This window comes from Harpia harpyja, chromosome 19, assembly GCF_026419915.1.
Source record: "Harpia harpyja isolate bHarHar1 chromosome 19, bHarHar1 primary haplotype, whole genome shotgun sequence".
Classification (NCBI taxonomy): domain Eukaryota; kingdom Metazoa; phylum Chordata; class Aves; order Accipitriformes; family Accipitridae; genus Harpia; species Harpia harpyja.
Window position 1 is genome coordinate 7,221,738 of NC_068958.1, and position 27,591 is coordinate 7,249,328.

A 27,591-nucleotide genomic window follows, 5' to 3' on the forward strand; every position below is an offset into this window, starting at 1 on the left:
TATGTATCCACTGTGTGACCAGTACCAATTACACCATAAGAAATGATACTATACTAAGTGCTTATGGAATTGCTCTCTTTCACTGTGGGTCAAGGCTAGGCGCACTGTTGTGCTGTGGAGATTGGCAGATAAATAACACGCATCCCCTGGCTTAAACTTCTCTGAGTCTAAAAGTGCTAACCTTAATGGAAAAAAAATGTGGCTACCTAGGAATGGGACTTACCATGTGATTACGAGTTTATAGGACTGGTGTCCAAGTTCACATGATGCAGCATGAAAGGAAGATGAAAGATAAGGGCAGAGAAGAACAGAATAGCAGGTTGATGGGTGCTTTTGTTCATAGCACCTGCTTTTAAATGCTTGCTGTTCATGTTAGCCTGTCTGGCTTTTTTGTTTGAAAAGCATTTTGGCTCAGGGAAGATAAGAGCTCATAGAGGCCACAAAGTCAGCAGGAAAGGACAGTCTAAATCTGTAATGCAGTGCTCTTGTTAACCTACTGGGTGGCAGAGGAAAGAACTAATTTGTCCTTGTTCTTGCCCCATGTCCAAAGTTACAGAATTGCTTATGAATGTACTTGCATGTCACTTGAAGGATCAGACCAGGAAGGTGCTCTTAAGGGCTGTTCCTGCATCAGGCTTCTACCTTCTGGTAGAAATAGATGATGTCTGTTACAAAGGAGCACAATGCTTGAGTTAATGCCGAAGTGGAAAGGTACGACCATTTTTGAGGTGTTTGTTTTAGCAGTCAGATTAATAGGAAATACTTTTAGCCTTGCAGATATTCTGTGGCTAATGTGTTGCATAGGTGTCAGCTTGTGTTTTTAAGGATTTGAGACACATGCTGAAGTAAGAATATGTTTGAAAACATAGCTGTTGTGCTGTGAGATGAAGTGATGTTCAGGGAGATTTATAAGCTGTTCATAGAATGCAGCCTGTATGAAGATGTGAATGTTGCTAATCAGTGCAGTGATCAGAAGAGTCATACATCAAAGGTACTGATAGCCCTAGATTGTCTTGGGTTTCTTGTAATGCATTGTGCCATGATGAGCTAATGAAGAACTCTTGATCCGGGTGTGTTTGAATGATGAATGATCAACTGTAAGACTTGACAGATGAAATAAAGATAGGGCTAAGCTGAAGCAGGAGCAGGTCCGAACTGTGTAACCAGATACTAAAATCCATAGGGGCGGGAACTGTATTTCTTGCTGTGTACTGGCATAGTGCTTTGTGCAGTGCAGTTCTGATTGAATTGCTGTCCCTGGGTACCACCAGAATACAGGAAATAACAAATACTGGATTTAAAAAACAGAAACAGCCATGTGAAATTGTGGAGGCTGTCTAAATCTTAATTTTCTGAAACTAATATAATCCAAACTTGGGGATTAATCACATCCCTTAATACCCTATTTGTCTGTAGATGTTTAATAAGAAATGGAATTGAAATTAAATTATCAGATGGTGATGTTCACTTTTGTGTCTTCATAAGCTGCTGTTTTGGCTTTTTAATTGGGGCTTTACCTTCTCTAGTGCATTCTAATCCAAGAATCTCAAAGGACTGACAAACAATAAACTGCAAGGATGCTGTATTGGTATATCTAGACTAGGCCTAGATTTGTATTTCAAAGCCCTCTACAGATAGCTCTGCAAGCCATCCACCTTCCCTGGAGGGAGGGAAAGTAAGTGGTTGTAGAAGCATTTGGTCTGTCTTCCATTTAGAACAAGAGATGGTGCCATGGGCTTGGTTCTGTTGTTGACTGCAGATGACTTCTGTTGCAACTCCAGTGAAGACTGAAATCATGCATGAAAAAGCTTTCACTCAAAGTCCTTTCAGAAATAGAGATTACCAGTGGATGGAGAAGGTGCAAAACTGTTTTAATTCTGTGGTACAAAGAGTAACTTGTTCACAAGGCTTAATAAACCAGGGGCAAAATTGATTTTTATAGTCCAGGAGTCCTAGCTGCCTGTCCTGTGAACTGACAAATGTTCTTGGGTTTCCCTGTGTGTGCATTTTCCATGTATCTTTCAGTTTTGAAGTTGAGTTCTTGCTGGGTTGAGAGCTGGGCTCGTGAAAATGCATTTGTACTGCCACACAAAGGATTGCAGGAAGCCTTCTTGTCCGGCCATATTAAGGTTTCTAGAACATGTGAGCAAAAGGAAGTGTTTCTGTTGGGTCTCTCTGAACATCTGCATTAATGCAGTCTCCTCTCATGGGTGTGTTTATAGCTGAAATTAACTGTCTTGGTCAGTACTACATAGTGATCTTTTGACAAACCTCAGGGGGCCTCATATTAAAGCAATGAGCTGCAAAAAAGTAGTGTCTATATGTAGTGCAAAGGAGATGGCCAGCAGAGGTGCTTTTCCACTTGAATTTGATGGAGGAAATGCACAGTGCTCATGCTTGCAGTGGAAGAGTAGCTGTTGAGAAGCAGTTGCAGTCTGAGCTGACACGTAGGGATGCTACTAGTATGTTACCTTCCTTCACTGTTAGGAAGTTATGCTTGCCATTACTGAATGTCATGGCTACAAGATCATAGGCAGGTTACCTGCAAATGCTATATTGCTGGAATTAAATGCCACTGTAACTGTTATGGGGAATCTCTAAGTCTTAGAGCACAAACCTAAAACAGTGAGCTAACCACTTCTAGCAAAGCATGAAGGGACAGGCTTGCTCATGCAATCGCTTTTTTCTCTTGTGTTTATCAGGTTTGAGAGCATTTATTCTAACAAAGTGGGTGAACCAGGGACAATATGCCCATAATGATCACTGACATGCTGAAAGACTAGTTCTTACTCCAAAGATCTGGTTATCTCTTGTTTAACAAGAAAACATCAGATCAAGATCAAGTGTTTGACCAAAGGAGTAAACAAGTATTTTTTTGACCAGCAAATTGTGTGTGTTCTTTAGGAACAAATGTGGCCCTACTGCAGCAAACTAGCTCATACAAGTCTCTTCTTTTACTGGAGACAGTCATATTTTCTTCAATGTAGTAGCAATGAATAAACACAAGAAACTTGTCTGAAAGTTTCAATGTGTGCCTCTTCAGGAAGTCCCAAACTTTTAATATGGGTATCTGTCCTGCTTCTTTTTTTGACTGCTTCTATCAGTGTTTTTCTTCACTTTCCATAGAATACATGTTGAATTATACAAGCAGTTTGTCGATCTCCTGTGTCTTATAAATAGTCTGGGGGAAATATCTTTGGTCCAAGTTACCTTTAACTTCTTATCCTCTGTACTGTGCAAGTCATTAATTGAACTCAAACTTGTTTATAGAGCAGATGTGCTTTTTCTGTAATTAATAGCACCTGTAGGATTCCAAGATGCCTAATGCATGGAGGTTTCTGTATAGAGTGTCTGTCTTTGATTTAAAAAACTAGTAGGGAGAGCCCAAGTCCTCAGTGCCCTGATTATAAATGTATTGTTGCATGACATCAAGTTTGCCTTAATATGTTTCCAATGTGTTTGGATTTTGTTCGAATGTTGCTCTATAGTAACTGCTAGATTGTTTTCCATCCCTCAAATTTTTTTTTTTACTGTTGTGTTCTTAATGCAGCTTTCAGCCCAAATCTGTACTTTAATGCAGCTCTACATACTAAAATAGAAATAAGACTGGAAGGGATGATGTGATTGGGTTTGCCCTGAGGTAGCTGTGAAGCTAGTTGAGAACATGTGTAAGCACTTCAGAAATGAGCAATGCAAAATGTAACAATAAATGTCTTTTCAGGTCACTTTCAGCCGGAGACCCATCAGGGTTTGCATCCTTGGGTCTTTTTGTTGTCTTGGTTTAGAACAGGAGAGCTATTGCTGGTCAGACCAAAAATTTACATAGCTCAATATCCTCTCTCTGACAGTAGTTAAGAAAAGATGAGTGTGAAATACGTATAAATAAGCCTTCCAATAACTGACAGTTTGGGGAATGTAGCTGTTCCAAGTTTTCCAACTCTGATAAAATGCTTGGAATTGCATTGCTAAAACTGATACCTCAATATCTTGATAGGGAATTTTGAGTCAATAGCTAAGCAAAAAAGATACAAGCAAATTAAGTATTTCTGTTCCCTGAATACAGCTTCTCTGTCTGTTTTAGCTGCTACTTTGCTGTGTTTGCTGATGAAGCCTAGCCTGAAGAAGTGGCATGTTGTGGTATTCCTTAAAAGCATAGGAGATCAAATGTTGTCATGCCACTTCTGCATGTTACAAACAAAGCAACAAAAAAAGTAATTTTAAGTTCCTAGGATACAAAGTGAAGGAGGAAAACGGGGGGTTGGTGCCCTCAACCTAACTGAATAACCTATTTCAGGCACATAGTCTTGTATAGCGATGTATGTAATGAGGCTGCTTTTGATGTCATGCTAGAGGCTGCCTTGTCTTACAAGTGGAATCCCTGCTGCCCTTGTTCCAGCACTCTGAGTCTTACAGCATGTTGTCTCTGAAGACTTACTCCTTCTGTTTCCCCGCTCCAGCTTTGCTACTGTACATCTCCTGTACTGGAATTGAATAAGCCAGTTTATCTAACCCTTCTGCTCTTGTCTACCCAAGTCATCTGGCATGTGGTTGTTCTTATCTCAATATATTGTTTCCCTGATTCTGCCTTAATTTCATCACTTTGTGCTGCTCTTTCTGGAGCAATAGGTGTGTGTGTAGATCTTTCCCCTGGCTGCTCAAAACCTGGGCTGGGCATGTTGTCCATGTCACACATGCTCTGTTGTAGTTTATTTACAGAAGCAATGTATTATGCCTACTGCAAGAGGGCAGGCAAGACTGGTACACTGCCTTCTCTGTGGCACCCAGCCAGCTTGCCACAGAATTTACTAATCTGTACTTTTTTAGTGTCTAAGATTTGAAAGGCTTAGCTGGAGCAGAAGGAGGAAGGAGTCTGTCCCAGAGACTATAGAGAGAAAGGAGGTGAATAAAAGAATAGGAAATAATATAGATACAATGGGGTGATACTGCATCAATTGTTTTTTTTATGAAGCTCTTTGGCTGTAACTCCTGAGAGGAGTCAAGCATAGAGAAAACTTAAAAGTTGAATGGCATGTACCCCCAATAGTTTGTGGATAAGAACACACATTCATTTTCTGATATTAGAGATCAGATTGTACATATTTTCACTCCGAATTAAAGCAGCACTAAGATTGTTGATTTAGGTAACTAGATTTGGCTAATGGATTTGTCATCTTGTCTTCTATGAGGACTTAGTGTTTTTTCCTTGGAATAGCCTAGGAGCTACTCAGTTAACACAATACATTAGATCATTTTTTTTTTTTTATAATGCTGGAACCCAGATGCCACATAGGTTTTCCATCTACCTTTGTCCTTAGTTTTTACGTTTGTAGCTGTGACAAGGACAGCAGAGAAATCAGGATCTTGGCCAAAGTAGAAGGCTTCAGGAAAACATGGATCACAATGTGAGTGGAATCTTAATTCCTAGAGGGCTCATTCTTCTAAATGCAAGTGGTGCTTTTCCTCCAGTAAAGCAGGATTTAATAGTGCAAGTTGGAGATCAATAGCTGGAGTATTGTCTCAATATGCTAGAAGGGGAATCTATAGTAGTAGGATACCTTTTTCTCAGGTACAGTAAGTTCAAAATAAGTCAGTGCAGCTCAGATGGATTTGTTATGCTAAAAACTGATGCTAGGGTAGGACTTTTTCACATATTGACCACAGACATCTATAGGAATGGAGCTGAGACAGCAGAAAGCTGCTAGAATGATGCAATGCCTCAAAGATTCCAGGGTTAATCCCACTGGAATGGAAAAACTAGAGCTGTATTATTTGAAAAACAAATGAAAGACAAACCCTGGTTAACTCTTTATACTACTGAAAAGTCTGAAATAATGAGAATGGGTTATGGTCTTACTTTAACTGGTAGAGTGGTACCAGAGGTCTCATTACTCCAGACTTAGAGGAGATACTTTTATTTGAGGTGTTAGTGATTGTAGAATGCCTCCTTACCCTCCCTTCACTTGAAACTGCTCTGCAGTTTTTGATATTATCAAGTTATTCTGATAGCCCCACAGATGGAGAATTACCTTTATAGCTGAGGAAAGTGAAATACAGAGAAGTAGAATAACTTGCATAGGATTACATAGGAAATCAGTGGCCAAACCAGGAGCTGAAACAAAACTGCTAAGTCCTTGTCTAATGTGTTAAAGCAAGAGCTCATTCCTCATCTTCACTTCCTTTGTCAGTATTAAGCTCGTGCAGGACTAAGCGAGATGCTCAAAATGGAGGGCCCTGGATTTCTCATTCACTGAAGTAGTTAGTCACTACTGAATTAGCAAAATTATTCATTGCCACAGCTATCAAGGGAGGGAGGATTGTGTGCCAGAATCCAAGCAATGTAGGTAGGACTTCTTTTAACAAAGAAAACTATATTCTATATTCATGCTGTAGGAACCATGTTTTGAAGTGATGCTTCTCCCACTAGGCAAGGAAACAATCATTCATGTTTTCAGAAGTGCTCAGTGGCTCTTGAAGAGCCACATGAACAGCTGAGTATTTGAAAACCAGGCCACAAACTAGCAAGGTCATCAGCAGATACAGTGAGCATGCCTAGCCTTTCTCAAAGCACTTGGATTTGGAAAAAGAAAAAGCAAAGGAGAACTTGTGGGCTGTGGCTGCTAAGTCAGCATTTGGAGAAGGATAGTAAAAGGCTTCCTTCCTTTGAAATTATTTGAAGTCCACAAATTCAGGATTCTTGTGAATATAGAAGGAAGCTGCTCCTGCTTTTGCCTCGGCACTACTTATGTCTTGAGTAGTTAGCCAGGGGAAACCCTGGGTGGAGGCAAGCCTTTGGCTGCTGTTTATTCTTTCAGATGTATCATATGGTGTTTGCACACTGGAACAATGTGGTGTCTCTGCACTTCAGGGCTTGAGAAGTGTGAGTGATTGTTGTAGTTTGGGTAATTGTATTTTGTCAAAAGGAGGCATGCTAGTTTTTGGGCTCTGCTTCAACTTTTCTTTTCTTTCTGATGAAAGAGTTTAATTTTTTCCAAAGTACAGACGGCTGTATTAAATGGGCTTGTTAGTTAGCTTGGAACTTCAGCTGAAGGAGCTGTAGCTGTTAACAGACAGGATTAGAGGGGATGTGCTGTAACTGTAGGCTTCTTCAGAACAGCAAGCTCTTATGCTCCTTGAGGAGGAGCACTTGGCTTTTAGTGCCTCAAACTTTTTTGTGCCCCTGGCTGAGACTGCCTGTTAGAATCCATGTATGCTTATAGAAGCAGAAAAGCTATGAAAAGGGAAGGAAACAATCATTCGCTCATCTGAAACTTCCTGTTTCATTTCAGGGACTTTCTGCCACGTGGATCTGGCATCGTAACCAGACGCCCGCTGGTCCTGCAGCTGGTAAACGCCAGCACAGGTATGTGAGCTACCTTCCCTGTGTGTCCAGCTGGATTGCTGTCTTAGTCAAGAAAGGTCTTACTTGATCAGCGGCACTGCTCAGTGTGGAAAAAATAAATAAGAATTTTCCCCAGTAAAAATGACCTGCAGCTGGTTTTCAGTTCTACCTGTTTAACATCTGATGCATAAAGTCTTAAGAAGCAAAATGCTTCTTAGTTCTTTGTTTTAATTTATTAGGCAAGGCTCCATGCATACACTTATCGCAGTTTTCCTTTGCCTATGCAGCTGTGACTCTTATGTGTGGGTAAGACCTAAAAGCCAGATGACCCTGCTGGTAATCTACTGAAATAAGGGGGCAAGGTGATTTAATGTACTGAAAACCCAGTGGGAGAACACTGGGATCTGGAGAAGAAAGACTACAGAGTTCTGTGGCTTGTCTTTTGGGCAGTTCTTCACTGGTTTTGCTACTTACTTGCAGGATGTTTTCATTACCATCCCCCTTAACATAAATTAAGGTCTTACCCAGGAGTTGGCAAGTGAATGTTTCAAGGTACTCTTCCTCTCTTCTCAGGTGAACTTGATCTATCCATGGTAGTCCTCTTGTCTACAGTAAGGAGACAGTTTGACTTTTAGGAGGCTTTTAATATTGAAACAGGGTTTTTGGATTGCTTAGCCTACTCAAGGACTGACACACAAAACCCCCAACCACCAGTGAATTCAAAACCATGTCAAGAGGAGGTTGGATTTTTTTTTTTCCTCTTGAGGCTCTCTTGAGCCTCTCTTGAGTCTGTTCTCATTATGTAATGAGACTGTTATTAACCCCCAGCACTTTAATACAGAGCTAGTCCAAGTTCTCCTGAATACCAGGGTATCTCCAAGTGTAGCTGTGGAAGTCACCACTGCTGCAGGCTGGTGCATGCTAAGTTTGCATACTATCAACAATGAAGGTCCTGGATTATTACTTGAATGAAGACAAGCCAGGATGCCACCTCTGCCGAGACAAAAGCTGGATTGTGAATGTGTTGGGTTCAACTGAATTCTCTCAGATGTTGATCAGATAATGTGACTGCAGTAAATTCTATGCCAACTTGCCAGGCCCTAGTGGGAAAGGCCCTTACCAGACTGAATCCCTTCAACTGTTTTTTGGTTTGTTTTGCTTCAGGACATGATGTTTTCATTACACTTTGAGTGTTTCTCTGATTTCATTGACTGTTTCTGATTCTCTGCTTCTGTTTAAATAGAATATGGTGAGTTCCTACACTGCAAAGGAAAGAAATTCACTGATTTTGAGGAGGTCCGTTTGGAGATTGAGGCTGAAACAGATCGTGTTACTGGCTCCAACAAAGGGATTTCCCCTGTGCCCATCAATCTTCGAGTCTACTCTCCCCATGGTGAGTCCTAATGTAGCATCTGAGTCAGGAGATAGATGAGGTAGGTTGCTGCTTTGTCATGAACTAAAGACAGAAGGAACAGAAATGAAATGGGGAGTGTACTTGGTTTTGACTTTAATCTCCATGTGCCATGCTGTATCAAACTGCCAGCCTTAACCATACTGCTACAACGGGTTTGTCTGCCAGCTGAAGTATCTGACTGCTAGCAGAACTTCTCCCTGAAACAACTGATGTCTGTGCAGAAACTTGTTCCTGGGGCTGTTCTTTTCCATTAGTATAGTCATTACAGTGAAGAGCTGCTGTCTCTCCCTGCTTTCTGGTACTGCTTTACTGGGCAAATAAATGGAACAAAAAAAAAAAATTGATGGGGAGAGTGGCTTTCCTGAAGAGCACTTGCCTTCTGTTTGCATGTAAATATGTACTTTGTATAGTTCTCTCCAGGCAGTCCCTATGTCATATGACGCTGATCTCAGTGGAAGAATTCTGCTTAAACAAGGGAGTGACATAGTCCCGAATTTGCCAGCTCTTTAAATGTGAACAGCTATATGGGCATTTTTTTGGAAAGCAGCAGCTCAGTGCTACATAGCATTTGGCTGCGTAGAACTTGTGCTTGATGTTTAGTTTTTATTTTTTTCTCTCAGCAAGACAATTAAAAAGTTATAGGGCTGCATACTGTAGTCCTTCAGGAGAAGGCCTGGCTGACTTTGACAGGAGCCTCCCTTGAATAAGGGTGGCAGGACTGAGCTCTTCAATACCAGGGACAACTCTTAATGAGTGGAACCAACTCTTCTGACTCTCCAGTTTTTATTATGAAGTAAACAAATGTACTGTCATCCCTTCCCTTTCAGTGTAGCATATATGTTAGGACTTTGAGGGCACAGTTTCTCTGATCAGTGCCAAAACAAGTGATTTAAAGGGAAGGGTAATGAGATCATTGACAATCATGCCTAGTAACAACTAGCAAGTAGTTCTTACTAAGCAGTAACAAAGGAACTAGAAAGCTCTGTGTGCTTCTGTGTGTGCATCTGTTATGCCTGTTATGTATTGGAGACATTAAAGCTACAGGTGGTACTTACAGACCAGAATATTCCAACCTCAACACTCCCTTGTGCTATCTCCTGTTTCCTGTGTCTAGTCCTGAACCTGACCTTGGTGGATCTACCGGGTATGACAAAAGTCCCAGTAGGGGACCAGCCCCCTGACATCGAGTTTCAGATCCGAGATATGCTTATGCAGTTTGTCACCAAAGAGAATTGTCTCATCCTGGCAGTATCCCCAGCCAACTCTGATTTGGCCAATTCTGATGCCCTGAAGGTTGCAAAGGAGGTGGATCCTCAAGGTAAATATCTTTTAATTTAGCATGACATTGCTTGACAGTGGCCTGATCTTCCTTTTACCTTTTGGTTGTGATTAGCCCAGTAGCTGTGGGCTCCTGTCTGTTGTCTTGGGTTGTATCTCCACCAACACACATTCTTCTGAGAAGTGTTAGTGAGTGTTAACAGTTACTGTAATAGAATTTTTATTATTCCCCTTTTCTTCCTTTGTCTGAGCCCCATTTCTGAAGAGGCGAAGGATTTCCTTTCCTTTAGTCGTCTGCCTTCTGCCTGGAGAAAAGTAGGAAAATCTGCACTAAAATCCCTCACTTAAAATCTACACAGCAGATGTGGCATAGCATGTGTATGTTTCAGCAGGATGTAACTGAGAACTGAGCTCAATTATTGTTTGTTTTGCTCTCATGGCCTCTTGGACATGATGGGAACTGTAATGTTTGAGTTCAAGAGCCCTTGAGTAGCTAAGTTGGGCAATCTGTAAGCTTTGTGAACAGAGGAAAATACTACGAGTTGTTTGATCAAGTATGTTTGGGTTTTTTCTGTAGGGCAACGCACTATTGGAGTTATCACTAAGCTGGATCTTATGGATGAAGGAACTGATGCACGAGATGTATTAGAAAATAAATTACTTCCTCTTCGTAGAGGTATGTTTCCTCATGCTTTGTCCATGATCTCCTTCCTGTCTTTTCCCTGTGTGAGGTGTCCTGGCCTCATCCCCTTCCTTCAGTGCATCCCCTTCCTGCAACATCTGTTACAGCTTGTGGTTAAGCCATCTCTGTTCCAAGCTGGAACTGAGAAAAGTTGGGGAACAGGGATCAGTCACGCTGTTAACAGGAACTTTTTAGGTATTTGTACCTTGATATGTAGTCCTAGCAGAAACATAGCCTTATGCTCTTATCTTTAGTATCTCTTTCCTTACTTCTTTTAATAAGTCAAGCTGCAAAAATGGAACTTCTGTCTAAAAGACTCCCCTCATCTTTCATCTACATGAGATTGCCATAGTATATCAGATGAAATAATTTTGGACTGTGGCACATGCTGTGTATAGCCATAGCGAAGTACCTATCCTAAGGACTTTAACAGAAGAGTCTCAAATGAATGAGACTAGGGTATGCTTTGTGATTGGGGGAACAGTAATAAATAAGTTAATTCTCAGCTGCATAGTCATTTTTGTCCTGCATACCAAAATACCAGAACCTGGGCCATTCAGAGGAAATTCTAGTTTTAAACTCTTCTAGTTGGTTCCTAATAATGTGTTGCCACTAGAATTCCCCTTTTGCAGTGCTGCCAGCTGGGTAACTTCCTTCTGATTCCCGTTTACATTCTCATCCTTGCAACCATCTGATCTCTAACACCACTGTTACAGGTTACATTGGTGTAGTCAACAGAAGTCAGAAGGACATTGATGGCAAGAAGGACATTCAGGCAGCTCTGGCTGCAGAGAGAAAATTTTTTCTCTCCCACCCAGCCTACAGACACATGGCTGATCGCATGGGAACCCCCTACCTGCAGAAAGTATTGAACCAGGTACTGTCAACAGTTAAGAACTGCTGCCCACTATGTCACAAGAATGGCTAGGCTGGCCATCAGGGCATTTCTGAGATGGAAGAATACAGGAAAAGCTACAACTTGTGGTCAACAAACTGACAAATAAGTCAGGGCATGGTTAATGGTTGGACTCGATCTTGAAGGTCTTTTCCAACCAAAATGATTCTATGATTCTAAATTGTTTTGCTGCAGTGAGACTTGTGAAGATTGGTTAACTCTTCCTTCTCTGCATCATCAAAGGCATTTTGGGGCCAAGTCCTATGAAGTGTGCCTGACTTGTATAATACTGATACAATGAAACACATTAAAGCCAATAATGGAGCTTACACACCAAAGGCAGAGCACTGCTTTATCCTCTCAGTGGTGCTGGTGCAAAAATCAATAGGTGGTTCATGGCATTTACACTATCAGAATGCAAGGTCTTTCTGGTTAAGCTAAAAGATACCTTCTAAGTTTCTAGTGGTCTCTGTACCTAACAGTAAGCTGCAAAGATTGATTTAAATGTGATACTGGTGGTCATTTTCCCATCTATTAAGGCTCTCTTATCTCCTGTCTCATACAGTAGCAACTTACTGTTGCTTCCCTCTCTGCTCCCTTGAAATACTCCCTGAAGTGAAGAATTACTTTGTCCTTTTTCCTCCTTATTTAAATATTCATCTTTAAACTGGACTTTTCCACAGCTGTGCTCTGTGGAAACCCTCTTATTGGAGCCTCCTCAGTGGTTTTAGCTCCTTCCACCTTGCCTTGTCATCCTTATTGTTGAAAAAGGGCTTAACCACCACCTTGGGTGTCAGTGGTGTGCTAAGCTGAAGACAGAATAGCCTTTTCCCTGGTGTAAATAGCAAATGCTAATACTTTTATGTGAAGCTTATTCTTGGGTTGGAGACAGCAGGCTTGTATGAATGGGAGTTTTGTACCAGACTAGAAGGTAAAATGAAAGTCAAGAATAGAGGGGTGCAATAGGTAGGAGCCTGGGAGGCAGGATACACCTAGCTTGTAACTGGTGTCTGTCCTGGGATAGACTTTTTGTTAGGACCACTCAGAAGGATTGAACACAGAAGAGAGGAGCATTCCTCTTTATTTTGTGGTGTGGAGGTAGCAAACTCTTCCCAGTAACCACCTGGAGGTTTATAATCTTAAACCTTCTTCTTGTGCAGCAATTGACCAACCACATCCGTGACACCCTGCCAGGGCTGCGGAACAAGCTCCAAAGCCAGCTTCTCTCCATTGAGAAGGAGGTGGAGGAGTACAAGAACTTTCGCCCTGATGACCCTGCTCGCAAGACTAAAGCTCTGCTTCAGTAAGTGGCCTCAGCTGTATGTCCCTCCCTGGAGATGACTGCTCAGCCATGACTTCCACTTCATGGTTTTTGTTTTCTTTCAGGATGGTCCAGCAGTTTGCTGTGGACTTTGAGAAACGCATTGAAGGCTCTGGAGACCAAATTGATACCTATGAGCTGTCAGGAGGAGCTAGGATAAACCGCATCTTCCATGAGCGTTTCCCCTTTGAACTGGTGAAGGTACTGCTTTCCTGTGCTGCTGAGATCCACTTTGTTGTCTTGTGTGTTACCTCTTCTGTCTGTCTCCTTACTCCTCTTGGTATATTTCATCATCTGTCTTTCCCTTTTGACTACTTTGTTTCATGTTTTTCCTTTTACCACCTTTTTTGCTTACTTTGTCTCCTTTGTTGGAGCCTTCCCATAGTACTGACCTTTCCCTCAGTCCCTGTCCTTGTGACAGAACTTAAATATTGTCATTTAACTAAGAGAAAGTTCTTTGGCTTAATTCCTAAATGCTAAATTAAATGTGCAAAATAACTTCCTTTAACACAAACAATAGTAAATGAATGACTGAATGTCCTTGCAGATATGTTGTGTCAAAGCTACTTTCACTGAATTTCACATAGTACGAATGGTGCTGAAACTTGTACTTCCTTGATCCTGAGCACCAGACTAGATGTAAAGTTGCCCTAACAGATACGCAAGAAGCAGGAAAGAGGATGTCGATATACCTGACATTAGTTCTGTCTGTACCGTATCAGTGAACAGAAACTGTTCTACTATCGTAACAGCTGAAGAGGATTTTTATTGAATGATAGTTTTCTTGGATGGCAAAGTACATAAACCTGATCAGAAGTGGTATGGAAGAACTTTTTTTAATGTCAGTTGGAACAGACTCAAGAGCTAAATCATTCGACTCCTGAATTTTCTGCATTTTGCTTCCTTTCTTTGCATTTGAATAAGATGAGGCCTTTTGAGCGAAATACAAGAGCCTGCCTTGTATTGGATAATACATTTTTGTATGTGAATTGTAAATCTATTTGTGGTGTTCACTGAAAAAACAGCTGCCAAGACCTCATGCTAAATTGTGGGAGACAAAACAGTTTGTTTTAAAAAGCAACCTAGCACTTCAGTCCTATTGCTTTATCTCAAAGAAGCTCCTTGGGAGCTGCTGGGTCTTGGCATCTGTAAATGTAGGCCCTTAGCTATTCATATTTGTCCAGGATGTCTGCATTGGCAATAGAAGCTTTATGGCTGGACTCTGCATCCAACACTTGGGCTAATATCTCATTTGTCACATGATAGTGCTGGCATGGGACCTCTTCTCTGTAAAGCATGCTGTTGTGTATCCTGGGGTTGTGCAAATAAGTGTCAGACAGTTTCTGATAGAATTCTCTCTTGGTGCAGATGGAGTTTGATGAGAAGGAGCTGCGGCGGGAGATTAGCTATGCCATCAAGAACATCCATGGTATCAGGCACGTATCACACACTAGGCAGACCATTGGCTGCATAGCCTTGTAAATACCTCTAGACCTTCCAAATGGAGTTGAAGACTTCAGAGGTACGGTAGGTCAGCCAAAGGGGAGGGCTAACCTCCTTGGACCACCCTGGTGGCTTGAATCTGGGAGTAGGAACAATCATCCAAGTCAGTTTGCTTTCTCTTCCCATGTCAGAGTTGCAGAGGCCTAAAAGGTAGAACTGCCTTGGTAACTAGACATTTTCTCCCTCCTTGTGTCTTGACATAAGAAAGGATAGAAAGAAGGATGCAAGCCCATACTACTCCTTCATTTAGTTAAAATTAAAATGTTGGTTTTCACTTTCTGCCTACATACTAACCAACAGTTAGTTGTTCAAAACAGTTGTTGGTGCTGAGCACCTCCTCCCCTAGAGATTTGAGGGAGCACTGGGGTGCCCATCACCAGGATCCCGACGGCCCCAGGATGTAGTTAGCAAACACGCTTGTGTTGCCCTCAGCCCTCAGGAGGTTAGCTGTTAAAGCACAGCCCTGAGACCGAGTCATGCTGCTCCTGGGAAGGTGAGCGGGGTCTGGTGCCTCTCAGAACCCTTCCTGCCCACTGGGATGTGAATAAATACTGACCTAGATTTATTTTCATTCCTTTCTTTTGCTCAGTCACTAGCTGAGCTAGATAAAGAGTATCAAATATGTTAGTGTCCTAATCATTAAGAAAAATCTTTCAGAAAAGGCTTCCCATCTGCTGCACAACTCTGAGGTCAAATATGCTGCAGAGGGGTCAGCCCCTGCCACCCTTAGGCCTGGTGGTTGAGGGGAAATGGTGGTCTGGCTGTGGCTGTCCAGCTGGGATGCATTTTGCCCTCACACCTCCTTCCTGGGAGGTGCCAAGCATCCCTCATTTTCCATGGACTCCAATCAGGGCTTGTCTGGGGAACATGACACTTCCTGGCCCTGCGTGCCGGGTTTCAGTGATGGCGGTGCCTGCTCCAAGATGTGTGTGTAACGCTGTGACATTCTCCTTGCCCCTTCTCCCCCTCCTGCCTTGTCTTGTCCCCACCCTGGGTGTTTAGAACCGGTCTCTTCACGCCCGACATGGCCTTTGAGACCATTGTGAAAAAGCAGGTGAAGAAGATTAAAGAACCTTGCCTGAAATGCGTGGACATGGTCATTTCGGAGTTAATCAATACCGTTAGACAGTGCACCAAGAAGGTAACCAGAGGCAGCATGGAGCCGGCACCTTCCCACCCGCTCGCTGGCTTCGGCACAGCATTGTAACCTGGGCAGGGACTTGCCTGCAGCCACACTCGGTGTTTCTAACCACCTCCTCAGCATGACTAGACCTGAACAGTACCAGCCAGGGGCGATCCAGCCAACAAGCCAAACAGGAAGGGAAGCGCTGTGGGACATGGGCCATGGTCCTGCTCCCTGAATGTTTTAGAGCTGAGGGGTGCTGGAGGTGTCCCTGCCACCCCTCTCTCTGTAGCATGACTCCTGATTCCTTCTAAAACCAAGGGTATTTCTTACGTGGCCACATTTGACTAAAGTTAGTATCTGGGTTTATTTTCCAGGCCAGAAACTGGGATTTAAATTTTGTCCCCTCTGTTCTTGTAGAAGTGAGATGGTTGATCCCAAACTAGTCTTTGGGTGCTGCTGGGGGAGTGTATGGGGCTGAACTTCAGAGGCTGCAGCAGTTACAGCTGTGGGCTGTATTGCAGGGAAATGTTCCTGTGGTGTTTGGCTTGGTTTCTGGTTGGCTTGGTCCATATCCTGTTCTGGAAGAGCAGCACATGGCTGAGAAGAATCAAGTTAGAAATGTCCATCAATGTCTGGGGTCCTCCTGCTCTCTGAGACAGGGATTCAGGTTTTGCCCGTTGGGATCCGTACTGGTATTTGTTGGGATTGAGGGAGGGAACCCGCCTTGATTCTGCCCGTTGGATATGGCAGCTTTTGTTTCTGAGGTTGGGGATGAAAGGCAGCAAAATGAGAAGACTTGTGCCATTCCTCTCAGCCATGGCTTGCTGCTTCAGGCAGGGCTAGGTGTTGGTGAAAAGGCACCTCATTTAGGATGGTGGAATGGGCCCTGGAGACTGGAATCACCACTGGCTGTTCAGGTGCAGGTAAATGGGCATTGCAGGATGTGTCTGGAGAGTCTGACACCCTGTCTCTGCAAGGGTAGGGAAAGGTGCCCAAGTGGTGATACTTGCAGAAATGCCTAGTCCTTAGGGCCAAGAGTCTCTATAGAAGGGCTAAGGCATGCAGGCACATGCTTTGCCCCCCAGGACAGTCTGGGAAAGCAAAGTGGATGCAGTGAGAGATTGCTCAGGTGTCTAGAGTGCTGGAGGAGCTTCCTTTTTCTGTCCTGCTGTCCTCTCTTGGGGTGTGTGACTGTGGGGAGCACCCAGAAAATTGCCATTAGAGCCTGGCGACAGGTAAGCACAGGCCCTCGGGCTGCCAAGTATCCAGAGTCGCCTGCTAACTGGATCAGAAGGGCCCTCCTTTTTCATGCCCTCTGAAGCTTCTCTTGATTTGTTCTCCATCCATCAGTTGCTATTCAGAATCTCATTCATTCTTTGTTTGCATCCTTCCATCCATTTCCCACTTCTTTCTTCATTGTTTCTTTTTGTTTCCTCTTCTACTGATAATTTCAGAATAGACCATCTGTTCTGACAGTGGCAGGTTCCTTAAGTGATGAGGTGGTGGGTACAGCAGGGTGGGAAATAAGGGAGGAGAAGAGACCACAGGGGTGGGGGGAAATGTCACAGATTCAGGATTAAAGCATTCCACTTTAGCTTAGATCCTATTGCTAAGAATTTGATGGCTGACTTCAGTGTTAGTTGCTCTGTGTGTTCTTGTAGCCATGGTTACAATTTTGTATCTGAAGAAACAAAATATTGTAATTCAGGTGATACTCAGGTACTGGAAGGAGCTGATTTTTTAAAAAATAATTTTTTTGTGCAGAGGCTCCCAAGTCTGGTGGGGGAAACAGTCTATATTGAGCTTAGCAGGGCAACTGGATTAGTAGGAAGCTGCTGCTGAGTCAGAGGATGTGAACTTAATTCTGGAAATGCCCTTGCTTTGCTCAAAAGGGGCATTGTTGGCACCTTGAGAGACCCTTGGGTAAAGCTGAATCCTGTAACATATTCCAACTCTTTGCTGCTTAAAAAGCAGACTACTTGTAGGTCCTGTAATATGTGTTGAAGAGTGTTTTAATACTGGTGTTGCTTGGGGTCTTGCAGGTGTTATCCACAGAGATGTGAAAGATGAGGTGAAGGGGGAAATACCTGATCTAAATGAGGTGGTGGTTATTTACAGCTAGCGCTGGATTGGTTGTTAGCTGTAGGCACCCCAGGTTTGACTGTAACTGTATTTTTAGAATGGCAGTATCCCCTTCCCATGTCAAGGGGATGTAATCCCCCTGAAAGCACTTGCAAAGCAGTAATGCCCCATGCTAAAACAAGTGACTCAGATTGTGTGACAAAGAGCATCGAAGCTCTAAAGTGTTAAAGATGGGCTGAAAAACTCCTTTGGGTGCAGTACTCTTGAATTGGATTAATCTTGGCCGTATTATAGTAACTTTAGTTTGTGGACTTTCTGCTATTCCATAGTGGAGCCACTGAGAATACAGGCCACTTAGATAGTATCAGTGGAAATTAATACTTCCTTATAAACCTCAACAGGCCTGTATTGGGTCTGATGCTGGAGGTTAGTGAGGGCAGAATGCATGCTACATATAGCTACGGATTCTCTGTAGCATGTTTGCATTTTCCTAAATACTGGGTACATCTGCTCTTACTGAGAAAGTTAATGTTGCAGGGAAGGTGAGTGAGATGAAAGATGCTCCATAATTGGAGCAGTTTATCTCAGTCCCTGGAACTGAGAGGTATCAATGCAGTTCAGTTCTGTGAAATCAAGATGCAAGTGACAGACCTTTGCAAGTTTTAGCTTGGCTCCTGTTCAGGCTTCCTGCAGCTGGAATAAGGAAAACATGAAGGGGAGATAACTGTGGTGGGAAGGAAAAGGGAATGCCTGAGACAAAGGGAAATGAGACATGGTGACCCTCTAGGAAGAGAGGCAGTGGCTCACTGTGGCAAGCAACTTTGTCTTAAAATCTACAGCAGCTTTCCTTCAGGAAGAGATCACTTGATCCCTGGGGGGTTCCATCCATTCATCTTGCTCTTGACAGCTCACCATTTCACTGGCCCAGCTGCTCCTACCTCATTCCCCTTTGCCACTTCCATTTGCCTGTAGACTCTCCTGATACTTGGCAGTGCACAGGCCCCATAGCAATGCTCACCTGGTTCAATAAACTAATGGAATGAACCAAAATATCACTTCTCATTTTGCCTTGTGTTTTCTCTCTTTTCCCTTTTCCTTCCTTCTCTTTCCTCCTCCTTCCTGCTCTTTCTCTGCTTTGCTTTCTTCTTCCTCGTTGCTTCCTCCCACCCTGCCCCTGCCATGCAGAACGGGTCTCTTCACGCCTGACCTCGCTTTTGAAGCCATAGTGAAAAAGCAGGTGCAGAAGTTGAAGGAGCCAAGTCTGAAGTGTGTGGATATGGTAGTGAGTGAGCTCACATCCACCATCAGAAAGTGTAGCGAAAAGGTAAAGAAACAAAAAATGCAAAGAAAGGTCAACGCCCACCCCCTTCCCACACACTTCCATGCTGTTTCTCCACACACGCCCCAGGAACTCCATCAAACCTAGTGAGAGAAAATGGATATAAAGATGCATCTAAAGGAGAGCAGCAACCTGCAGGTATAAGAGCAGTTTAAAAGCAGGCCAAGAGAAGTGGCTGTCAGCTGATGGGCTCTTTAGCTGAGAAGTGAGTTGGGATCCAGTGGATTACTCTAGCATACCCGTTTCCTCTGTCTGGCTCACTGGCATTCACCTCAGTGTGGATCAAGCCCTTTGCAAGCCCTGTTTGCTGTGCCACTGCCTGTGCATTTGGAACTTACTTGTTTTTTCTGGGACCCCCTTAAAAAAATCTAGATAGGCTAGAAAAAGATAAAAAGCCAGAAAAAGACCTCACAGCCCCACAGCATGAGTGGTCTGCAGGTTTCATCTTGTCTGCAGAGCTGTGTTGAGCAGTAGCATATACAAAACAACGGTTGATTTAAAAGTTTGAGGGGCAAGATGTTCTGCAAGAGATATTTGGAGTCAACAGAAGATTACTGTCCCAAAAGGCTTGGGGAAAAGCTTTTCCAGGCATTACACCCTCTGCATCATTCTCCTGCTGATCTCTTGCTCCATCGACTCTGCTCAGTAGGAGGTAGTGTGGATACTTTTTCTTGTATGCTGTAAAGCACAGGAGGTGAAGCCTTAGGCTAGCACAGGACAGCAGCAGATGGAGACAGAAACTGCCCTGAGTGACACAGACCGTGTCAAATACTGCTTAGAGGCTGGGGCGGGAGTGGGTTTGTTTCCCAGGCTGGTTTCCTCCAGGAGGGGGCACCACATGCCTCCTTAAAAAAAAAAAAAAAAAGGTAGATGTGGCAATTAGTGTTAACACTTACCAGTGAGGGGCAGAAACTTATCTGTGGCACAAGGGATGTATGTTCTGGAAACCGAGTTGGAAAGGGCTGTTTCATGAGTTATTTTAGGACTTGAAAATTACAGTTCCCTTCTTCCAGGGCTACAGCCAGATGCGCGAATGTATACCCCTAAATTGGGAAGGAAGGGAAGATAAGAATTGATACGAGTTCAGAGTGAAGGCGAGAGCTGAGCTAATAAGGTCTGGTTGTACTTAGGAATACAGAGCTCACTGCCACCTGTGTTAAGGAGACATCTTTGATGTGCCCTGAGCTCTGCCCAATCTATTTCTTGCAGAGTCCTGCTATTGCCAGATTGTGGGACTGATGTGGCAAGGCATAATGACTCCTATCCAGCCTGTTTCTCTTGTGGATTTTTTTATTTTGATGTGTTTGATTGCCTACACTGTTTTCTGTATCTGGGTGGAGAGGGAGAAGGAACATTAAAACCTCAAGGGTGTTAAATTCCAGTTTCTCTGTTGGACCACATCATTAGAGTGGCTGGATATCCACTTGCTCTGTGGATTTTAATCCATGACATGGTGGAGGACGCTGTGAGGATGTTCCAAGGTGATGCAACCCAAGATACATCCTGTAAGGAAGGTGATGGTAGCAGTGACGTTGCAGGAGACTAATGGCTGTAATAAAAGTTGGGAAGGCCAGGGAGGCAGATGTTAGAGATGAGAAATAACTGCCTGAATGAAGATACGTAGTAATAGTACTGGCAAATAAAAGGAAAGTTTTCCTAATGCTTAAAGTCAAATGCCTATGTGTAGTGAGAAGCTTAATCTTGCCTGTATCTCCCTCTGAAAGAGTAGAAGCTAACTGCTGTAGACCACTTTAGGATAGCAGCCAGCCTGAGATGGGTTCTGATGGCATAAGGCAAAGGGTAGTAACTGCACAGGGGCATTAGTTGATTTGCGATATTTATCTTGCATGTTATAGCCCTAATTGCTTGATGTGGGCAAGAGCATGTGCTATTGGGGGAGGCATCTGGAAAAGGCTACTTTAGGACTGATGCTAACTGTAAGGTAATACCCAGCCCACTGGGTTGTGGACTGGTCCTGCAAAGCTTTTTGAAAGGAAGACCACTTGGGCTAACACCTCTTGAATTAGCTTAACAGTCCTGTAGCCTTGGTTTGTTGCTGTCCTGAACTACTGTGTTATTGTTTGTGTGCTGTCACAATTATTTCACCCCAGATGGTGAAGAAATCTTTGTACGTGCAGTTGATAAAGCTGCATAGATGGAATAATATGAGACTATCAATAAAGAACACAGAAGGCGGCAAACCTGTCTGTTATCTACAGAGGTACAGCTTTCCTGTATGAAAAGAGATTTGCAGTTGACTATCTCTTGACTATTAGACAAAGTTGAGGGCTGAAGGGAAGGTAGCCATTAACAGTTGTTCTCTGACTGGCCTGATTCTGAGCCTTCTTCCAGTTGGTTAAATGGAGAGTAGCTCCAAAATCAACAGAAAGCTGGTGTAAGCATGTAAGCCCTTACGTTTAGGAGGATAATGTTCTAGCTAGTGTTCTTCCAAAAGCAAGAACCTTCTGTGCCAGACTGCACTGCAGCATTTCACAAGTGCAGGAAAGTCTTGCAAGTCAGCAGCCCTTCAGCTAAAGGTTGATCTTTGGTGTGCTGGCAAGGACTCCTGGAACCTGCAAAGAGCGGGGAACTAAGGAACATTGGGACAAATTGGTTTTCAAAGAGGGCTGTAAGCTTGTATTTTGATTAAACAGGCAAATGCAGCTAAAACAGGATTGAAAACCCACTTGAGCTGGGACATGATCCTAGGCTGACAGACTTAACCCCTTGAAGGGTCACCTGCTCTCCTGTCTTTCAGTCATGGCATTTCTGGGTGCTGTTTGTACTGCTGGTGATAACTCCTTGCCCCTCTATGCCCTATTGCATGTTCTCTGGTGGTGTGACATCCTGTGGCTTGTTTGTGTCCTCTTTCCTTGCCCACCCTTGCTTCTCCTGTGCATGCTTGGGGTTGGAAGCTCCTGCATGGGGACTGATACTGTCAATTTATTTTTGCACATTATTGTTTCTGGATGACCTGGGTTCTGAATAAACCACAACTTGTTTTGCACTTTGTGTGCATTTGTACTAGTTGGGAGGGGGGTGGTGGTGGGAGGTTTGATGTATTTTTGTTGACTGGTTTTTGGTTTTTGTTTGGTTTTTTTTTAATTTGAAGCAAAGAAGCTGAGACTTGCTTAGAGGTTTTCCAACTTCCTGTTTTTCCGTTTGATATAACTCGCCCATCTATCCTTTGCCAACCCCCCCAAAGGAAACAGGAAGCTTTGCCTGTGTGTCTCTGAAGCAACCAGCTGCCTGAACCATAAAGATCATGGAGAACACCCAGTTTGTGCTTCCAGACAAGGTGGTGGCGGGGAACACTAATTCTACTTGTTTTTTCCTGCCTCTGTAGAGTAATTAGCATTCAAAACAAACCACGCATTTGAAAATAGGCAGTGTCAAAGCTAGTCCTCAATTTCAGTTCCAGGCTATTGCAACTTGCTTGACTGCAAGGGTGCTGAAAGGGTTTGAGACTATTTGTAATCAGATGTTAGGAACATTGCTGCTAGTTAGTGTGGGATCTGGCTTCCAGTAGTGATGCTGCATGCTTTGAGCCAGTTCCTTCTAACATGTTATAATTGCTTCTATATACAGAAGAAAAGGCAAACCAGTTTAAGAAGCATCTCCCATGTAAATTGGAGGGAAAAACCCAAATGCAGTACAGATCATAGGCAAATGAGATTTTTTTTTTTAATACACCCCCTTGAGGGGATATAAAAGACTGATATTAGGAAATGCTGTTTGACATTATAGTTGAATTGGAGGTAATATTAAAAAAAAAAAATATGGAGGAAATGATTTCACATGGGATAGGCAAAGTGGGGAAGGAAGGGCTAGATCCAGGGTCTGGAGGATTAATTTCATTTGACTGTGCTGGGCCTGACCTGAGAAGCATACAATTACTGCTATTGAAATCACTAGAGGCTCATGAATCTAGGCAGGTAGGTAGGTGCTGTGTGAAACCCAGAGGGCTTTAAGGGTGCTGATTATGGAAGTTTCTCATGTATGATTTCTGTAGATACTTTTCTTTTGAACCACAGCTAGTAAAGTCCTTCTACTTCTCTGTCTGGGCAGGAAAGGAATCCCTCCTCAGTAATGTGGCAAAAAGTGTGGTGTAGGTGTGATGTGAATACAGACCTCAGCTATGTAATCCTGCCCCAACACAGGTGGAGAGCAGGTAGAAGCAGCTGGATGCCCAGAGCACAGTGTTTCTTGAAGATGTGCACACTTGAGTTGGTCAGATCCTCTGTCTCTGCTTGCAGATGTTGATGGAGAACACCAGATGCTTTCACTTCGTGCCTCAGCAAATGGGGATTGAAATCCACTTCATTTCCCAGGGATACTTCCCATAGGATTTAGCAGATTCTAGCAACAGGCCATTCACCTACTTAGTGTACTACAATGAGATGCTGAACATCTAGAGAAATTGTTCGCTTTAATAGGAAGAACACAACAAGCAATAAGCAGTGCGTTTACATCTGGGGTTTGTCAAAAACCTTATGCCAGGAAGAATGGTGGGTTTAGAGCAGGCCTCTGGTGAGGCAGAAAGGTTGCTGCAAGAGTGACAAGAGCTTTTCTCTGAAGCTCAAAGCAAGAAGGAATGAACTTTGCCCCCAGCAGACCTCCAGGAACTTGGAAAAAATCTGTCTGCAAGTCCAGTGTTCTAGAACTTCCCTCGAAAATATCTGATTGCAGGGTGTATGCATGCATACATGTGGGGGGCTGCTCCCCCCTTTATACCTCCCTTTCCCATGTGCACGTGTTTTCTCTCTCCTGCAGCTTAGCCAGTACCCTCATCTGCGTGAGGAGATGGAGAGGATTGTTACTACTCACATCCGTGAAAGAGAAGGCAGGACCAAAGATCAGGTAGGAGATCAGGAGTGTGTGTAAGAGGGGAGATTGGGTGGGGTGAAAGGACAGTCTAGGCTAGAGGGGCCTGAGCCAAGGGGTGTCTGGCTGCAGAGGTCTGATCAGATGAACAATGTACAGGGCTGTCTGCCCCTGAGTTAGCATTGTCAATCACTAACGTCTGTCTTGCTCTCTCTGTGCCTCTGTTTGGCAGGTCATGCTTCTAATAGACATCGAGCTGGCTTACATGAACACAAACCATGAGGATTTCATTGGCTTTGCCAAGTAAGCACCCACATCCTATTGCCTTCTCTTCTCTGCATGTGTTTCCTGTGGCTCTGTCCTATAGCTGCTCCAGCAAATGGGTTGCAAAGGCCCTGGTGCAGATGCTGTGGTCCCAAAGTATGGTTCAGCTCTCTGTACTGCTTGTTTTTCAGTGGCTCTGTATTGCAAGGCTGGGGAGGAGAATAGGGATGTGTAGAAGGGGGAGTTAAGTATTAGGGTTGTGTCGGGGGTGGGGGGGGAAAGCAGCTGTGGAGGGCTAGTCACCCAAGTATGGTTCAGGTGGGAGTGAGATGAGTAGACCAGGCTGAGATAGCAGATGGAAATAGATTGGGTTATTAAGGCTTTGGAAGCCCGTGGTGAGGGGCGTGAACTCACTGTAGCAGCTATCTGATGGGAGCAGGATTTAGGTGATCAAGAAGAGCCTGAGGGGTTTTGAATGTCTCTGCTGTTGTTTGCAGTGCTCAGCAGAGGAGCAGCCAGATGAGCAAGAAGAAGGCAGCTGGCAACCAGGTAGGCCAAGTTCCATCTCCTTCACTGCTGCAAGAAGGACATGTTTGCTACCTGGAAGCTACCAGGTGGTCAAGTGCTGGGCTGGATGCAGCAGTGCTCTAAGTTTGGGGTTTTTTTGTTGGGTTTTTTTTTTTAACTCTTCAAACTCGTTTACACCTGCAGGATAGTGTTTTAGGCTCACTGCAGTCAGGAATAACCGAGCATGTAGCAGCAATGGAGGGAAAGTGTTGTAGAGGGAAATGGATGCTTCATAATCAAGATCTGGTCTTACTTTTCTGGTAGAAATCCCAATTAATGTTGTGTAAATCCCTGTTTGTTCAACCCCTTCACTAGCTGTGCTAACTCTTTTGCTGAGGTGAGGGGTACAGAACACTAGGACTGAACTGTTACAGTATAGAATTGTCTTTTCTAGTTGTCTCTCCCATCAGTGGTATCTACTTTCTGAAAAGGGATTTCAAGAGAGTTCATGGACTCTCTTCTGGAAAACTTAACTGGAAATACTTAAACCTCTGTACAGGGAGACAAAAGGTGATTACAGCCATGGTTGCACTGGGTATGTATGAGAACACACCCATTGGAGAGGACAGCAGTGGAAGGGAAGAGTTCCCTTATTCCTTCAGGAACTGTAAGGAGTGTACACACAATTAAAAAGGGGCTAATGACACTTTCTCCCAGGTTTGCTGGGTACATGGCAAGGCTATCTAGGCTAGAAGATCTTGTAGAAACAAAGCCTTACAAGCAGCTTCATAGAGAATGGAAGCAAATGCTTTTGCTTAGTCTTTTTAAAGACATTCACTGCTGACATCCATCCTCTTTATAATGTGTTTGACCACCTTTCCCTGCACATAAACATGCAGGCTGTTTCAGTACTGTTGACAGGCAGGTAGGTCAGCAGGTTGGGCTGGCCAACCATCCGTTTCATGGTATCTCAGAGCAGCTGTAGGGAACCCCATCCTCTGCAGTATACCTTACAGAAGAGCTGAGTTTGAGAGTGTAAAGGGCAAACTCTGGATCTACCTGTAAAGTGCTTTGGCTCTCCCGTTAGCAGACTTTGTTTTGGGATGGGGGTTGCTCTTGTTAACACCTGGGGTAAAAGATTTGGTACCAGCTTCCAATTTATTTTATTTTTGAGCCTCTCTTCTCCTGCTCCAGCTTTCCTAGTAACAATCTCTCCTCTCTTTGCTCCTCTCCTGCTCTCTGCTCTGCTGCTGTTGCTATGGTTCCCCTTTGCAGGATGAGATCCTGGTGAGTAGAAGGCCACTCAGCAGGGTGTGCTAATGAACATTAATGTTGCATCTGGGAAGGCAAGAACAGTGCATAAACAAATTATTCCCTCTGCTGCTGAATGGGGAGAGGAGGGCAGCTGGCACTAGACACAGGTGAAGCAGAAATGAGGTGAAAAGGTAGTATGTTGAGGAAAAATTGAGAACTGCTGGTACATCTTGTGAGTGGGTGGAGATAAAAAGCAGTAATCCAAGGATGTGTGGTTCTGTTTCACTGCCCCCTCCTGTCCACAGAGAGAATAGGACTGTCTCGAGCTTAACAGTAGGCATGAGATGAAGATCCAATGCTCCTATGTTTACCTTTATAAGGTAAATTGACAATTAAAAGGATTGTGTACTTCTATGGTAGGCTGCTCACACAGTGCAACTTGCTAATATGCAGTGCAGTCACATGGTTTTTCAATGCCAGGTCGTTGTCAGCTAGCACATCCATACAACAAGGTACACACACATAATGCATGCAGATGTTTTTGGGTGTTAACAGTGCAGTAATGCTTATAAAACCTAATACATTTAAGATGATGCATACTTGCATTTTGATTACTGCATGTGTGAGGCTCTAAACCAGCACTTGGTGAATTGGAGTTCCCTAGAGAGTAATAGCCTGGCTTCTTTACAGACTAAACTTAAAGGAACTTGTTTTGCCCTAAATTAATACGACTACTCAAATACCTGGGTATGCTGCAGTCCAGGGTACTAATTCCAGATGCACCATTTTGTTCTGTTATACTTAGTGTCTCCTTTTTACTAAACTCAGTCCTTTCTGGGTTGCTTGCCCATCTCTTGTTCTTGAACTGGTTCCCCCCACCCCTGAGTTGGGTGAAGCACTCCACACATGCAGTGTGCCGAAAGGTGTGCTGGTGTCCTGGTTTCCTCTAGGCATGGCCTTTCCTGGGTGTGTTGCTGTGATCTGGTGCTTGTAGGTTGTGCCAGTGTCCGAGGCGCTCCTGATGCAGTTCTTCCTGCATCTCTTTCCTCTTGGCAGAGGGTATAATGCACAGCACTGCCAGGTTCTTTCCTGCGTCCTTTTTATACTATTCCTGGCCCTTTCGAGGCAAAGACCTTCACTGGCCAGTTGAGTGGGGGGTTCTTCTGGCAGCAGCAGAGAGCACGGTGTTCCTTGTCTTTCCATACTACTCTGTGTGCAGGGATACCCTCTGATCTTTTCTCTGTTGCCTAAGGCCAGGCTTTTAGGGCCCTTGTTAACGCTCATTGCTTCTACCCCCTTAGGTCATCCGAAAGGGCTGGCTCACCATCAATAACATTGGGATCATGAAGGGTGGCTCCAAGGAGTATTGGTTTGTCCTGACAGCAGAGAACCTTTCCTGGTACAAGGATGATGAGGTGAGTAGCTCAATTCTGTGACTTGAGTCTTGGACATCTGATGAGGATAAGGCCTTCAGTTCTGTGGGTGTTACAGATGTATCTTCTGAATATTGTCTGTAGCTTGTGACACAAGCTGAAACTATCCTTGGGCAGGGTTCCCTGTGGTCTCAGCATTGCCAAGCATTTCTGAATTGATGTGAACGTGGCTTTTTTTGACGCACAAGGAGTAACATCTATGCTTGAAGCCCTGGCTCAGCAGAAAGTTGACAGACACTTGGAATGAATTTGACCTTTATTTGTCTTGCTATGGCAGCTGTGATCAAGGGTGTGATGGGTTAGTTCCAAGATTTGGACTTTCTGGTATTT

The 27,591-nt window shown here is 43.7% G+C and overlaps 1 protein-coding gene across 19 annotated transcripts in view; it reads left to right on the forward strand.

Moving 5' to 3' along the window:
* DNM1 (dynamin 1) overlaps positions 1 to 27,591 on the forward strand; it is a 70,257-nt gene that overhangs the window by 18,154 nt on the left and 24,512 nt on the right. For 13 of the 19 annotated variants that reach the window (XR_008239264.1, XR_008239265.1, XR_008239266.1 and 10 more), the window contains exons 2-15: positions 7,287 to 7,360; positions 8,583 to 8,732; positions 9,868 to 10,071; positions 10,609 to 10,707; positions 11,430 to 11,590; positions 12,769 to 12,911; positions 12,995 to 13,130; positions 14,298 to 14,365; positions 15,435 to 15,573; positions 23,753 to 23,839; positions 24,036 to 24,106; positions 24,565 to 24,616; positions 25,850 to 25,861; positions 27,130 to 27,243. Coding sequence is in view for 13 of the 19 variants with exons in the window: in XM_052814348.1 (XP_052670308.1) it covers positions 7,287 to 7,360; positions 8,583 to 8,732; positions 9,868 to 10,071; positions 10,609 to 10,707; positions 11,430 to 11,590; positions 12,769 to 12,911; positions 12,995 to 13,130; positions 14,298 to 14,365; positions 15,435 to 15,573; positions 23,753 to 23,839; positions 24,036 to 24,106; positions 24,565 to 24,616; positions 25,850 to 25,861; positions 27,130 to 27,243 (1,510 nt within the window). In the remaining 6 variants the exon portion in view is untranslated. Of the gene's footprint in view, positions 1 to 7,286; positions 7,361 to 8,582; positions 8,733 to 9,867; positions 10,072 to 10,608; positions 10,708 to 11,429; positions 11,591 to 12,768; positions 12,912 to 12,994; positions 13,131 to 14,297; positions 14,366 to 15,434; positions 15,574 to 18,825; positions 18,965 to 23,752; positions 23,840 to 24,035; positions 24,107 to 24,564; positions 24,617 to 25,849; positions 25,862 to 27,129; positions 27,244 to 27,591 lie in introns of all 19 variants that reach the window. The other 6 variants (XM_052814347.1, XM_052814338.1, XM_052814342.1 and 3 more) reach the window with 3 other exon arrangements.